We start from the raw sequence: 16,730 nt of genomic DNA, 5'->3' as shown, positions 1-16,730 counted from the left end.
TTCCATCAGGCAGGTAGAATGGTTAACTAGAATATATAGCCATGATATACAGAAATATATATAAATATATTATGTGTGTGTGTGTGTCTGTGTATATATATATATATATATATATATATATATATATATATATATATATATATATATATATACCCTATTTGCTGGCGTATAAGACTACTTTTTTGCCCTGAAAAACATACCTCCAAGTGGGGGGGTCGTCTTATACACCAGGTCCAGTATCGCGCGGTATCCAGTGCGGCCGCGGCAGGTCATCAGCGTGGCTGCGGCGAGCATCAGCAGCGATACAGGGGTGCCAGCCTTTTTGGCGTGACCGGCCCGTTCTGCTGACAGGGAGGGCAGACAGGGAGCAGGGACCAATCCAATCAGGCTTTGTAAACAGCCAACAGCCAACCACAGAACTGCACCATTGTACAGCACAATACAGCATAGAAAATGTCCAGCAGTCAAACCCCTATCAACCCTATCATGGCACCAGCAAAAAGAAAGAAATATGATGTAAGTTTTAAACTTAAAGTTGTAAACTTTGCCATGGAACATAATAATTGTGCTGCTGCAAGACAATATGGAGAAACAGAAATTATGGTTCGGGACTGGAAATCAAATGAAAAAGCATTAAAGATTATGCCAAGGGGTAAGTGTGCACTTGCTCTTTCCCTCTATTTGTTATCTTCCTTCCATCATTGACTAGTGTATTACGTTTAATAAACTTGCACTGTTTTATGTTTACTGTACATGTTTGATAACATACAGCTTTGTGACAGTTTTCCTGCATGTCATAGGCATTCGAATATAAATTAACATGTTGAAATCAAATCTGATGTTCCTTTACGTTTTATTTGGTGTGTGGAAGGTGTGCGGAAGAGGGGGTAGTCTTATACGGCGAGTATATAACAAACTCTATATTTTGAGTGGAAATGTTGGGGGTCGTCTTATACGCCCAGTCGTCTTATACGCCGGCAAATACGGTGTATATATATATATATATATATATATATATATTTCATACTGCTAGTAATCAGGAGCTGCTCCTGTGTGGGGCTGGTGAAAGGCTGCAAGGCAGCTCAATCAGTCTCTGACACCTGCGGAGGAGGTTGGATACCTCCTAAGTTACACTGCAAATGGGGACAGATAAACCCTATATTTTGTATGTGTGTGGGACACAAGGTCCTTCACATCAGAGGGGGTGTTCCTGTGTGTTGTTAGAAGCCGGATAGGGTAGCACTCTTGTTTCTGCTTATTTTTATGCTTGGAGAATAAATCTAGGTGTGATATATCTGGCTGAAGTGTGTGAAGTGCATCCAGCTTACCCCAGAAGAGGGTACCCCTAACATAATCTTATGACATATTTATTTCTAGAGTGCTGTGTTAATACTTTACTGAAAGGAACAGTTACAATCCACCCGCTTCTTTTAAAACCTGTACTTGCCATTATTATTAAGTCCAGATCAGTGATAGGTAAAGTGTTTTACTAAGTTTTTATGCATAACAAGGTACTAGCATTTGTGTGAGATATTTAAATATACTGCAAAGGGTGCAGGTAGCACAAATACTAAATAAAACAAATTAAATATTAGTCTAGGCAAGTGTTGGCTAACCTGTGACACTCCAGGTGTTGTGAAAGTACAAGTCCCAGCATACCTCTCCAGCAATAAGCTGCTATATATTGGCAAAGCATGCTGGGACTTGTAGTTTCACAACACCTGGCGTATCACAGGTTAGCCAACATTGGTCTAGACTGTGCAATGCCCACCCCATTACATTGACATATGGGATAAAAAAAAATGGTTATATAGACTCATTAACTCAGGCCTGAACATATTGATCCAAAAGGTAGGAGGCAGCAATTTTGTATCAAACAGTTTGCAAGCTATACATTTGTTTTTTATTGTTTGAGGTACATTAAAATACAATATAATGTCATAGGGCCTGATTCATTAAGGATCTTAACTTAAAAAACGTGTTATTTAAGTCTCCTGGACAAAACCATGTTACAATGCAAGGGGTTTAAATTAGTGTTCTGTTTTGCACATAAGTTAAATACTGACTGTTTTTTCATGTAGCACACAAATATCAACTTTAAATTTCAGTGTACAAATAAGCTATCAAGTATTTGTAATTCCTTCAGCACTGTAGTCTTGTTATTGGATTACATCTTGTAATAGATTCTTACCAATGATCTCAAGCTAAACTGGCAGAACCTCAAGCCTTGATGGCAGCTGTCCCATCGTTTCATGGATAAACATTCATTGATCGGCTGATCATTACCAGCATGACCTTTTCCATGTTGACACTACTCATTGTTGTAGCAACGCTGGCTATATGACTTACTACTTGGTTGCTCCACTCTGTATGAACAAGCAGAGCGATCAGTATAGCTCATACTTGCCAACTCTCCCGGATGTCCGGGAGTCTCCCGGGGGATTGAGGCAATCTCCCGGATCTGCCCACGTCCTAGTGAAGTGGGCAGAATTAGGTCCCCTGCTGTAAAATGACGCGGTTGCGGGGGCGGGTCCAAAATGACGCAAATTTTGGAGCCTTGTCCCCATCACACCCACATCCCCCGGCAGGCTCCCGGAAGCCAACTTTGGAAAGTTGGCAAGTATGGTATAGCTGCTGTTATATTGAGCTTGCTTTCCTGCCTCCCAGTCTTCCTCTCATCCGATAAAAGGAGACTGTGCAATGATACAGAGCCCACTGCCCCGCCGTACCTCCCTTCTTGTGCGCGTTAACTCACATGTGTTAGATTAGTAGCAGATAGAGATTATGGGCACGAGCTCGTAGTTTTATTATTAATTATAAGTAAGTGGCACTTGACCAGCCGTTTCAAAAGAAAAATTACACCTGTTATGGAGATTACACAGTAAGGTTCCTGTACATTTTGCCTGCATGTTGACATGATATAATCCTGTTGAAAAAGCTAATTATTTTTAATGGTGCTCGTGTCATATGTTGAAGCTTTTATGTGTATATATTTCATATTTCTGCCTCTGGTGAATAGAGTTTATGGTCCTGAGTCATTAAGGAGAGCAAAGCATAAAAAAGGAGTAACTCTGCACCTGTGCAAAACCATGTTCCATTGGAGGGGGAGGAAAATTTAAAATGTGGGGACAGATTTATAGTTGGGATAGGGCATGTCCTAGATCAACTTTAAAATTTAATGTAAAAATAAAGCTATCAAGTATTCGTGCGCCACATGAAAAAACAGCCAATATTTAACTTATGTGAAAAACAATAAACTAATTTGCACCCCTTGCATTCTAACATGGTTTGTCCCAGAGAACATTTACTCCTTTTTTGCCTTACTTTCCTTAATGACTCAGGCCCTATATGTCCAAATATATACTGTTGGGTTCATTGACTTCTGAATAAACTAGTTACTTTGTGCCTCTGGTAGGGAAATAGATTGTAAGCTCCATTGGAACAGGGGCCTCTGCATAATGAGATACAGCGGTATGTTTTATTGGATATAGAATGGAAATTGTGCAAAAAAAAAAGGAAGAGGTGCCCAAATGGTAAACTGTTTTAGCGCAAGAACCGTGCACAAAGCTGTGCGCCAAAGAAAAGTTTTGTGTAGGCTTATCTGTGTTACCCCTGTAGACATCAGTACTTCTCTTCTGTGTATTGGCAACTCTTTTGCAGATGCTAGTACCACAGTGTCACACAGGACATAAACGGAAAATCAGTTTATCTGTACGACACATTTAAGAGTCCAAAGGTACTGTCCTAACTGGAAAACAAAACAAAACAAAATCTATTTAAAGCAACAATCCCATGAGGAAAACAGCTGTGTTTTTAACATACATCACTCTGGGAGACTATAAGACAATTGTTGTATTTTCCCATTGTCCCTTGTATTTAATGACTGCTGTTAATGACTTCTGATTCTTGATTACCATGGCAACCACAGTCGCATGGCACACAATGAATCTTAGGTCACTGCAAACGATGCTTCTCCAAAGGTGGGGGCAATTCACTGCAACAGCTCTGTACATGTCTTCCCTTAAGGGACTGCCAAAAAATCTGGTTTAAACTAATCCATTAAGAGTATTGTAGAGTATCGAAATGTGAGATTGCTTAACCAATGATAACGGACTCCTGTTGGTGAAATGTGGATTAATATAAGACCAAACTCAATACATTTCTTATGTCCTGAGCCATAAATATCAATAATGTAGGCTTAGCATTGTGCAATATATCTCTAAATGAATAATATAAATAATGTGAATCAGAAACTCTATTAAACGTGAACTATTTACAAATGTGAGTGTGAATGTAAGTGTATTTACTGTGTTTTCCTATATGATTGTGTATTAAACTTTTTGTACGCCGATGCGTACGAATCGCACAGGAAACCATAACGCTAGATATTTATTAATTTAAAAGGACTTCATCCAATTATTTGACTTCAACAGATTAGTGCTTTGACAGTTTTTTTTTATATAATTGTGGTTTTAAGTTTAGTGAAATGATTTTGTATCACTTACGCAGCTAGTGCATAAACTGTCTCCATTTATTATGAGAAATTAACCTTTGATTGTAACTATTGTATGTTATTTTAAGCTCTTGCTAAACGTGTAATTGGTGTACAACCATCATCTCCCATCCTTTTGAATAGAATATATTACACTGTTCTCCAATTTTAATATTCCTGGGGTGCATTCTCTTCCATAGTTCCCTTCTTCCTGCTCTACCAATCAAGAACCAGGTCTGTTATGTTATAAATATGAAAACCAATCTGTGATTGACAGCTCTGACTCCCCATTGGATGTGCAGCAACCAGAAAGTCTCTGATTGACAAGTGTCATGTTACCATACATAATTAAAATTGCAGAAGCCATGAAGGATAATTGCCTGACTGTAATTTTAAAATGGGTTCTGTTATATTTTCAGACTAACATGACCTATAAATCCATTTTGTGGTAAGATTAACTGCTCATTTATTTTGCTAATCCATACTCAAGCTTGGTGTGATCAGTGCGGATAACGATTCGAGCCTGTCTCTTAGCATTGAGCTGACCTTGATAAATTACCCCCATAATTCCATTAGAGTGTTGTGTAACCTAACTGCATGATTGAAATCATAGGTAACCTTTAAATTAGATTATTTAAAGGTGTTAATTTAGTTTCTCAGTAGAGCAAAGAGAGAATCATTCTTTACAAACCGCAAGAACATCTATTATTTATAGGGGGACTCCACATCTGCTGTTTTCCCATACAGTTGAAAGATGGAGGTCCTAATGCAAGCTCCCCGACATTATCTTGACGCTTAATGTCCCTGTGGTAATGCAGTACTTCATGCCCAGAGGCCCACGGGAAGAGAATGTGCATACAGCGCTTCCTGCACTCAAGTCCCTCTCTACCTATCACACAGGTTATAGACCTGATGAATCACCCCACAACAGTGCTCTCACACCCCCACACACTTCAGGTTTTCTACCACCTATTGAATACAATATAGGACCCCAATATACTGTCCCACACTGGCACACAAGGCTTCTGTAAATGCAAGCATACACTAAGCTTGTTAATCAAATGTATCAACAAATCACACCGGCATTCAAGGGATAACTTGGTCGAGCTATATTCTTCTTAACAGGTTAATGGATTTGTTAGAGTATCAAGGACCCAACTTACTAAATTTATGGATTTAATATACAAAGGTAAAGGGCATTCAAATATAAAAATAAAACAATTATTAAACAATTGGCATAACATACACAAGCAAAGCAGTTTAAAATAAAAGGGATTACATTCAGGGTATCACTTACTTGAGTTGTACAATCTTGCCATGGGAAATTGACTAGGAAGATGGACAGCTTATCTATGTGGATAGTCTCCGCTTTTTAAAGACACCTTTACACCTTTCCCACCCCCTGGGGGTTGTGGTCTGTGATACTTTTTTCAATCACCATTTGCATGTTGTCTGATTTACTACTCCATTCTACTATGTGACCTAAGTTTTCTGTGGAGCGTCACACAGACCCAATTTTATTATTATTAAATCCCCTACGAATTTGTCCATCTTTTGATACCAAACCGGCCTAGATTCGGTTTCTTAGTAGAACTTACCCTCATTTCCTTAACTTCTCTGTGTGGCAGAATGCTTAATTTGGCATATGAGCTGCTCTTCATCATGCTATTGAAGAATATGTGGTTGATCACTACTTTTATTGATTTTAAGTGGCATATATTAACTGTCTTCTTTTGTCTATATAAAATTATATCCAAGTCAGCACATTGCCTCTTTGAGCCAGACACCCTGCTGAGCGGTTCCTAAAAGACTATTCCGGTGTCCAAAAACTAACATGTGTCAGGATATAGCTCACAGCAGGGGTCTTTGAAGCTGCCACAGGTTAAACTGCTATCTTCTCACACTGGGATGTGCAAAGCCATCAAATACACACACACACACAACAGGCTTTCTGACTTCACATTTTACACTTTAGTAACTCAACTTATCAATGGATTCAATTAATATACCATATTTACACTACAGTTATGATTTAGGCCTTATTCCCCACAATTATGTGATCGGTTAGCCCTTATAAATAACTGTAAGTTCTCTGTGTTCACGACAATTGTAATGTTTTTTTATGTATTCTATTTATTTGGTAAGAGGTGAAGATTGTGTTTATTTATACTAAAGAAGTTGCAGATAAGCACCCATGTCCCTGTAGAGACCCACATATTTTGTGAGGATTGGGCTGACTGACACACACAGGTTTCCTGCTGACAGATTTTGTATTCTAGTAAGCCATGCCTATGTGATACAAGGGCATAATAACTAGGAAGAACAATGATGAGCTGTAACAAATCACAACCCATTGTGACTTTTGTCAGTTGTACGTTATCGGACTAATACAAGCTAGTATCGTATTTGTGCATCAGTTACAGCATGTGTTCTTCTTATACTGCTATGTGTCTTCCTTTGTTGCATTTCTGTGTTGTGTGGGGTTTTTTTTTCTTTTTGACTGACTAAATCAGATTGCGCAGGGACCTGTAACACATCCCCCAGTGTCATCACGTCACTTGTGTCATTTTCTTTCCCTGTGATCCCAGTTAGGGCCAGTGTTAAGGTCACTCTGATAACAGTGTGGCTCGACACGATGACGGAGATAATACAGAATGTGACATTTTATATAGCCGGGGGACCCGTGAAAACTACAATATTGCTTCTCCTGTGAAGGCAGCTTGTTTATAACCCAGTTTGAAGAGCGGAGTATGGGGAACGGCGAGAGACTGCGACGTGCTGCTGGAATACTTAGCAAAGCTGAGGGGATTGTAGGAATGATCTCCTGAGGCCTCCCCCTGTCGTATCCCTCAGCTAGAGGACTATAACAGCTCTTCTGTAATAACTCTCTCACATTCCGTATTGCCGTGGTAACAATTGTTGTCATTTCTGTCAAGTAGGAATTGAACCTCTCTGATGGATTTTGGTACTTATAACCAGACCGCATTGCATTAGAGAGAGCCCCTGCTTCTTCTTTTCACTCTAATTACATTGTGTGCTAATGACATCCTTTTCAGGATCTGGGTCACCAGACTATTGTGTCTGAATAATGGGCTTTATTGCAGGAGGATGATATGTGTGAGCGATTATTAACATCACAGACTATAAAGATTCCCCTGAATAACAAGATGGGTAATTGAGGTTATACTCCTAGGCACTGTACAATATACACTAAATACCTTGCTTTTCTCTTTCTGGCTTGTAACAGTGCTTTCTCTATCAACCAGAGCTTTTTGCATTCATTAAATTGGGTCAGTCATCAATCAGAATCTCATATTCTATTCTCCAGGCTTTTTTTGACCTTTAAAACTTCAAAAGGATCAGTGAAAGCGATGGTAACATCTGATTGGATGGCTATGGCACCTGTCCAATCACATGCAAGTTTCTATCCCGCATGATCCATTTTACATTGAATACTTGAGCCCTGACATAAAGTAAGATTGTGAACAGTGAAGGATTACATAGAGTGACATTCACAGAGCTTTTACGTATGTTATTTTTTTTTTTTTTTAGCAATATTTTTTCCCTTTATCAAAGAATGCACAAATAACATTAATTTCCAAAGTGAAAACCAGTTTAGAATTGTAGTTGTTAAAAGTAGGTGTGCCCATGTTAGTATCATATTTATCAAAGGTTTTTGAGAATAGTTTATTGAGAACTATTTTTAAATATGAAATTCGCTTTTTTTTCTATTTCATTATAAGTGCTTCTTTTAAATGCATTCTATATTATATTTTTTTAGCTGTCTGTTTGATAAAAGAAAATGGCTGCCAGACACAGTCAGTCTGAGGCACAGGCTCACAGCTCTCAGCATGTCATGTGATGGCGGGGGGGAGGAGGATGTAACAGTGCAAACACTGCTCAGAGGGGCGTTCCAAAGCCTGTCTGCTCGCTATATCAGGTGCCATGTGACTGTGGTTGCCATGATATAATGTAAGTGACTGGAATGTGATAGTGTTACAATGAAGGTAGTAGGAGAAGTGGCGGTATGACATACCACCATATACACCCCACTTCTACCACTGTATATACTGTATATATAATGTAAGTGACTGGAATGTGATAGTGTTACAATGAAGGCAGTAGGAGAAGTGACGGTATGACATACCACCGTATACACCCCCACTTCTACCACTGTATATACTGTATATATAATGTAAGTGACTTGAATGTGATAGTGTTACAATGAAGGCAGTAGGAGAAGTGACGGTATGACATACCACTGTATACACCCCACTTCTACCACTGTATATACTGTATATATACTGTATGTGACTGGAATGTGATAGTGTTACAATGAAGGCAGTAGGAGAAGTGGCGGTATGACATACCACTGTATACACCCCACTTCTACCACTGTATATACTGTATATATAATGTAAGTGACTGGAATGTGATAGTGTTACAATGAAGGCAGTAGGAGAAGTGGCGGTATGACATACCACCGTATACACCCCCACTTCTACCACTGTATATACTGTGTATATATAATGTAAGTGACTGGAATGTGATAGTGTTACAATGAAGGCAGTAGGAGAAGTGGCGGTATGACATACCACTGTATACACCCCACTTCTACCACTGTATATACTGTATATATAATGTAAGTGACTGGAATGTGATAGTGTTACAATGAAGTCAGTAGGAGAAGTGACGGTATGACATACCACTGTATACACCCCCACTTCTACCACTGTATATACTGTATATATAATGTAAGTGACTGGAATGTGATAGTGTTACAATGAAGGCAGTAGGAGAAGTGGCGGTATGACATACCACCGTGTACACCCCACTTCTACCACTGTATATACTGTATATATAATGTAAGTGACTGGAATGTGATAGTGTTACAATGAAGGCAGTAGGAGAAGTGGCGGTATGACATACCACTGTATACACCCCACTTCTACCACTGTATATACTGTATATATAATGTAAGTGACTGGAATGTGATAGTGTTACAATGAAGGCAGTAGGAGAAGTGGCAGTATGACATACCACCGTATACACCCCACTTCTACCACTGTATATACTGTATATATAATGTAAGTGACTGGAATGTGATAGTGTTACAATGAAGGCAGTAGGAGAAGTGGCAGTATGACATACCACTGTATACACCCCTACTTCTACCACTGTATATACTGTATATATAATGTAAGTGACTGGAATGTGATAGTGTTACAATGAAGGCAGTAGGAGAAGTGGCAGTATGACATACCACCGTATACACCTCACTTCTACCACTGTATATACTGTATATATAATGTAAGTGACTGGAATATGATAGTGTTACAATGAAGGCAGTAGGAGAAGTGACGGTATGACATACCACTGTATACACCTCACTTCTACCACTGTATATACTGTATATATAATGTAAGTGACTGGAATGTGATAGTGTTACAATGAAGGCAGTAGGAGAAGTGACGGTATGACATACCACCGTATACACCCCCACTTCTACCACTGTATATACTGTATATATAATGTAAGTGACTGGAATATGATAGTGTTACAATGAAGGCAGTAGGAGAAGTGACGGTATGACATACCACTGTATACACCCCCACTTCTACCACTGTATATACTGTATATATAATGTAAGTGACTGGAATGTGATAGTGTTACAATGAAGGCAGTAGGAGAAGTGACGGTATGACATACCACTGTATACACCCCACTTCTACCACTGTATGTACTGTATATATAATGTAAGTGACTGGAATGTGATAGTGTTACAATGAAGGCAGTAGGAGAAGTGACGGTATGACATACCACTGTATACACCCCACTTCTACCACTGTATATACTGTATATATAATGTAAGTGACTGGAATGTGATAGTGTTACAATGAAGGCAGTAGGAGAAGTGACGGTATGACATACCACCGTATACACGCCCACTTTCACCACTGACTATATTCCTATTTTTTTTCTATTTTCACTTTGTATTTGTCTACTGTAAACATTTTAGTAGTTTTGTACGGAATAACCTAAGACCCAATCCCAAAAACTTTAGTTCTTTGGGTTTAGTTCTCAGCCTCTCCAGAGAGTCTCCCAACGTTTTGTGTACACCCCCTGCGGCTCCCCTCTCTCCACGTTGATCCACATTGACGAGAGAGAATACACTGCCTGTCTGGGGAAAGGTATGTCAGGAGAGCGGAAAATTCATCTGGCAGATTTTGCGGGATAATCTAAATGCCAAGTCCCATGTAAGTAACCTTCTGGGGCAGAACTTTACTAGTGGGCTTATTCTGTAAAGAGAAAATTATAAAAAATATTCTTGCAATAGAATATTGCATGATGGGTGTGCTAATTCTCTGACCATGATATACCTTGGGGTATGGCCTAGTGATAAGTGCATTGCGTTACAGTATTGGGGGTGGTATTATTGGGGCAGGATAAGGTCCTTTATATTTCACAGTGGTGTCTTACACTGTCCCATATATAATTCACAAGTGGTGACTATAATATATCAAATGTGAAAAATATCCTGATCTGTATCAGTCACATGTCTAATATCTACTATGTGAAATGTCATGTAGTGTCCTTGAAATACTTGTGGCTATATTCTGATGCTATGTATAGATGCGGAATATTGTACAATGCCACAGCCAGTATCTCTTTGCATTCTGCCGCCTTCTTTGCATAATTGTCTCTGGTCTGTCAGCTATTATACCTGATTTATAGCTGTGATATACATTGAGTTTGTGTTTTGTTATTGCAGGTAAAGGACTCTGGTGTAAGCTTGGAGAGTAACAAGCCCGATCTTAAACAGAACATCTCTGATGCTTCTTCCAAAGCCAAAAAGAAGATCAGAATAAAGGAGTCTAAACTAATGCCATTAGATGAAGTAGGTGTTTGTAATGAAATGAGTGGAAGTGTGTGAAATGCATTATATTGTGGCTTCACGTTCTGAGTGCACTTGGCCTCGGGGTTCCTTACAGAGTCCGTACTCGCAGTATTACCGCATTGCTGCGCAATGTGCGCAGACCACTCTCACTACGCCACGAAACTGCCAAACTGCAGCCCCATTGTCTTTTATTGACATGACGTTCTAAAATCTAAAGTGTACAAGAGGTTTTGCTGTGCAGTGACTTTTGCCCTTAGCCTGTGGAAATCTGTAAATATCTACATATTGGTATTTTTTATATGGTACAAAAATCGATGTTGGTGCAATGTTAGAAATGTTCTGTAATTTTTGCCACTCTTTTATTAAGTGTGATTTCACAGATGGTGATAACCTAGGGCAGGGGTTGGCAACCTTTTTCTATCGGAGTGCCGGCTAAAATCTAGTGTCGGGGGTTGCCGACCCCTGACCTAGGGTATGCAGGTAGCTTACTGTTTATTTTGTGTCTTTTGTCGCTGTGTATAAATTGAGGCTTCTGTATAGTAGGACGTGCGCTTGTTTTATTTGCTGACAATAGGCATTTCCGCACTGTGCATGAGCTCAGAATAAACTTGCGCATTATGGGCCTGAGTCATTAAGGAAAGTAGGGCAAAAAAAGGAGTAAATGTTCTGCGGGACAAACTATGTTACAATACAAGGGTTGCAAATTAGTTTGTTATTTTGCACATAAGATAAATACTGTCTGTTTTTTCATCTAGCGCACAAATACTTGATAGCATTCCTTTTACACTGAAATTTAAAGTTAGTCTAGGGCATGTCCTACCCAAACTATAAATCTGTCACTACATTTTAAATTGACTTCCCCCTCCAATGCAACATGCATTTGCCCATGTGCAGAGTTACTCTTTTTTTATGCTTTGCTCTCCTTAATGACTCAGGCATTATGTCATACTTGCCAACCTTTGAAAAGTGAATTCCGGGAGATCCCGGGCAGGGGGCGTGGTTGGAGGACGGGAGTGGTCAATCTCATCATTTAGGCCCCACCCCCGCAACAAAAACATAATTTTGTGGCAGGGTGCTGGGCCAAAATGACGCGATTCACCGCGAATTGCGTCATTTTGACGAGTAAGTTGCCGTATGCGGGATACATGCCTGCTCTCCCCGGAGTCTGGGAGACCTACCCGGATTTCGGGAGTCTCCCGAGAACTTCCGGGAGAGTTGGCAAGTATGCACTATGTCTGTCTACATCATTCACTAACAACTCCTTAGGTCTGGAGTGGTGGAACGGGGGGAGGGAAGAGTCGGGCGAGCATAGGCCGAGTCCAGTAAGGTGTTCATGTAAACCTGAACACAGGCACCTGTCAGGAGGCGTATATTTTGCGGGTTCTGGAAGGGCTGGTGAACCATCCGCAATGATGATCAGCATCACATGCTTTCCGCTTCTGATTGGCTGATTGCTTATTGACCTCTCTCCGGCTAATACTGCTTAACTCATTGGTATAACTGCTATGTTCTATGAAGTTGCAGCCTTCCATTCTCATTACTAATTTCATATTTCCATTTGGACTGCGACAGGGAAGAAGATTCCCCTTTCATTTGTAAACAGATGTTTGTGTTTACTAAAGGGTAATTTTATTTTGTACTTGTGTTTGTACTTTATTTGGTAAATGTGACTTTTGTGTTTATTAATAACAGTTAAGACAATAATATCACTTGTGTATATGACAATTCATTTATATTATTGCATTGTGTACACATAGGCTAGTGTGGCTTTAGCATGCAACCTTTTTGCATCTACTATTTACTTTATCTAGTCACTTCTCTAAACTATCCACGCGCTTTTTTTACACTATGATGGTGCTTAAACGTACACGCTTGTTATACCTGACATTAACCAGTTATCTCCTACGCTATTGATGTACAGCTGGCAGGGGCGTACGAGAGATGCTGGCAGGGGCGCAGCAGCTCCATTCTGGCGGCACTGTATTGTACAGCAGACGCAGCGCTGTCAAAGAAGCGTTCGCTGCGGTTCTGTATACAGCACTGCCGCGGACGCTTCTTTGACATCGCTGCGGCTGCTGTACAGTACAGTGCCGCTATGTAGAGGCACTGTTTAGCCCCCGTTCTTCGTGGAGGGGAGGGGCTTCTGGAGAACCAGAATTCCCCCTCCACCCCCTGAGTGCGCCCCTGGCTGGACACATCTTGTCCGATTGAATATGCATGTGAACGTGCTTTGTTATGTGTGTCTCATTTACTGTTTACGATTATGGTGCAAGTGCATCCAACTCTACATGAGCCCCATTGTATTAATTTTTATGTAATAAAGCGGATCAGAATTAAGAAATCATTGTGTATGTATGTATGTGTATGTGTATGTATGTATATATCTATATATCAGAGAAAAATAAGCCCGCGCTCGGTACATCCCACATTATATATGGTACCAGCTGCTTGGCAACAAGCCCGCGCTCGGTATATCCCTATTGTATGTGGTACCAGCTGCGTGGCAATATAAATGCCCATATATGTATAGAAAACAGAAAGAAAGTTGTCATCGCTTATCCTTTAAACTTCAAATCTGTCTGTGTCTAGCAAAATGAAAACATGAGGTATTAGTTCATATTTTGATCAAAAGCCTTAAGCCTGCATCCCACGTCAAGGGTACCTCATTATATGCAGGTCCTACACTGACCTATATGCTTTAAACACTATTAAAATGCAGTTAAAATCAGATGCACTCACCTCCCAGGTATAGGGGTTTACATCTAGCAAAGGCTTATATATTCGGTTTTCACCATTGGTGCCAGTTATAGTCAGTACAGCTTTCACATAAACACATGTGATATTATATAGTAAGTTTTGACACATGGGGCGACTACAGTCTGTGTAAACATACTTATGCGCATAAGGTTCGCGTAACACCTGCTGAATTATGCAAAGATATTAATTTAATCTTCTGATTGCCTTCCTGGAAACTAAGTGAACAATCCATATCTATGCGGCTTTTATAGCGGACAGCTCACATTGTACATCACATGAAAGGTGTTTTTAAAGTGCTGTGCGATAAAGCCACATAAATCTTACACTAATGGTTAGCAAGGGGGATAATCAGACGCATAATAATTAATTGAGGAACAGCTTTCGTCAACTTAATAACGTTCCGCTCTGTTAGGCTTTATTTGTGTGAATAATTGGATAATACTTCATGGTTTATTTATCCCCAGTCCCACTGGTGCATTCAGATATTTTATGCAAGCGCTAAAAATAACTGTTATTTATATTCTTTGGGTTTTATTTGCTGCGTTGCGAAATACATTTTAATGGTATAACCGATGGTCTGAAGATTTTCCTGTACACCTGATGGGCCCTGCATACTGTAGATAATATATACTCTGTTCTTTTCACAGGACGGTGACCAGCTGTCAAGTAATGGAGTTGCGGCATTTGCATTAAAGGCCAAAGTTGTTTATCCAATAAATCAAAAGTTTAGGGTAAGAATTCTAGACGTATGCTAAGGTTTTATCATTGTCGGCAGAGATAAAGGTATTTTCAGGTACACTAGACTCTTGCCTATGGAAGCTTGTTTTGTGTTTTTGCTTTTGTTTTTTAATAATACAGACTAATGGATTATAGTGTTTTGAAGTGTACTGTGTACATCTCTGCACAGAATGATTTTGCAGTTAAGTTATTCCTTGGCCATTTTGTACTGCTCACTGCAATAAACTCTGCTATGTTTTCATATCAGTGTACAACAATGTCTTCAGTGTCTGTACTAAAAAGTATATATATCGTCATTGCTTGTAAATTTATACAGAAGATGAAGACCATAACGTTTTAGTGTGGATGTATCTATATGTCCCCTGTATGCTGTGCCATAGTGTGCATGGATCTGTATGTCCCCTGTATGCTGTGCCATAGTGTGCATGGATCTATAGGTCCTTTGTTATCCTGTGCCATAGTGTGCACGGATCTATATGTCCGCTGTATGCTGTGCCATAGTGTACATGGATCTGTAGATCCCCTGTATGCTGTGCCATAGTGTGCATGGATCTGTATGTCCCCTGTATGCTGTGCCATAGTGTGCATGGATCTGTAAATCCCCTGTATGCTGTGCCATAGTGTGCATGGATCTGTATGTCCCCTGTATGCTGTGCCATAGTGTGCATGGATCTGTATGTCCCCTGTATGCTGTGCCATAGTGTGCATGGATCTGTATGTCCCCTGTATGGTGTGCCATAGTGTACATGGATCTGTATGTCCCCTGTATGGTGTGCCATAGTGTACATGGATCTGTATGTCCCCTGTATGCTGTGCCATAGTGTACATGGATCTGTATGTCCCCTGTATGCTGTGCCATAGTGTACATGGATCTGTATGTCCCCTGTATGCTGTGCCATAGTGTACATGGATCTGTAGATCCCCTGAATGCTGTGCCATAGTGTGCACGGATCTGTATGTCCCCTGTATGCTGTGCCATAGTGTGCACGGATCTGTATGTCCCCTGTATGCTGTGCCATAGTGTGCATGGATCTGTAGCTCCCCTGTATGCTGTGCCATAGTGTGCATGGATCTGTATGTCCCCTGTATGCTGTGCCATAGTGTGCATGGATCTGTATGTCCCCTGCATGGTGTGCCATAGTGTACATGGATCTGTATGTCCCCTGTATGCTGTGCCATAGTGTACATGGATCTGTATGTCCCCTGTATGCTGTGCCATAGTGTACATGGATCTGTATGTCCCCTGTATGCTGTGCCATAGTGTACATGGATCTGTATGTCCCCTGTATTTGTGCCATAGTGTACATGGATCTGTATGTCCCCTGTATGCTGTGGCCATAGTGTGCATGGATCTGTATGTCCCCTGTATGCTGTGCCATAGTGTGCATGGATCTGTATGTCCCCTGTATGGTGTGCCATAGTGTACATGGATCTGTATGTCCCCTGTATGCTGTGCCATAGTGTACATGGATCTGTATGTCCCCTGTATGCTGTGCCATAGTGTACATGGATCTGTATGTCCCCTGTATGGTGTGCCATAGTGTACATGGATCTGTATGTCCCCTGTATGCTGTGCCATAGTGTACATGGATCTGTATGTCCCCTGTATGCTGTGCCATAGTGTACATGGATCTGTATGTCCCCTGTATGCTGTGCCATAGTGTACATGGATCTGTAAGTCCCTGTATGCTGTGCCATAGTGTGCATGGATCTATAGGTCCCCTGTATGCTGTGCCATAGTGTACATGGATCTGTATGTCTCCTGTATGCTGTGCCATAGTGTGCATGGATCTGTATGTCGCCTGTATGCTGTGCCATAGTGTACATTGGATCTGTATGTCCCCT

General features: G+C 40.4%; 1 protein-coding gene across 2 annotated transcripts in view; it reads left to right on the top strand.

Annotated features, from left to right (window-relative positions):
• EVC (EvC ciliary complex subunit 1) overlaps positions 1-16,730 on the top strand; it is an 84,421-nt gene that overhangs the window by 1,142 nt on the left and 66,549 nt on the right. For both annotated transcript variants that reach the window (XM_075194646.1, XM_075194647.1), the window contains exons 2-3: positions 11,265-11,390; positions 14,795-14,878. In XM_075194646.1, the coding sequence (XP_075050747.1) occupies positions 11,265-11,390; positions 14,795-14,878 (210 nt within the window). The remainder of the gene's footprint in view (positions 1-11,264; positions 11,391-14,794; positions 14,879-16,730) is intronic.

This window comes from Mixophyes fleayi, chromosome 1, assembly GCF_038048845.1.
Source record: "Mixophyes fleayi isolate aMixFle1 chromosome 1, aMixFle1.hap1, whole genome shotgun sequence".
In the NCBI taxonomy this organism is placed as follows: domain Eukaryota; kingdom Metazoa; phylum Chordata; class Amphibia; order Anura; family Limnodynastidae; genus Mixophyes; species Mixophyes fleayi.
Note: the sequence above shows the minus strand (reverse complement) of the source record. Positions and strands in the feature narration are given on the sequence as shown.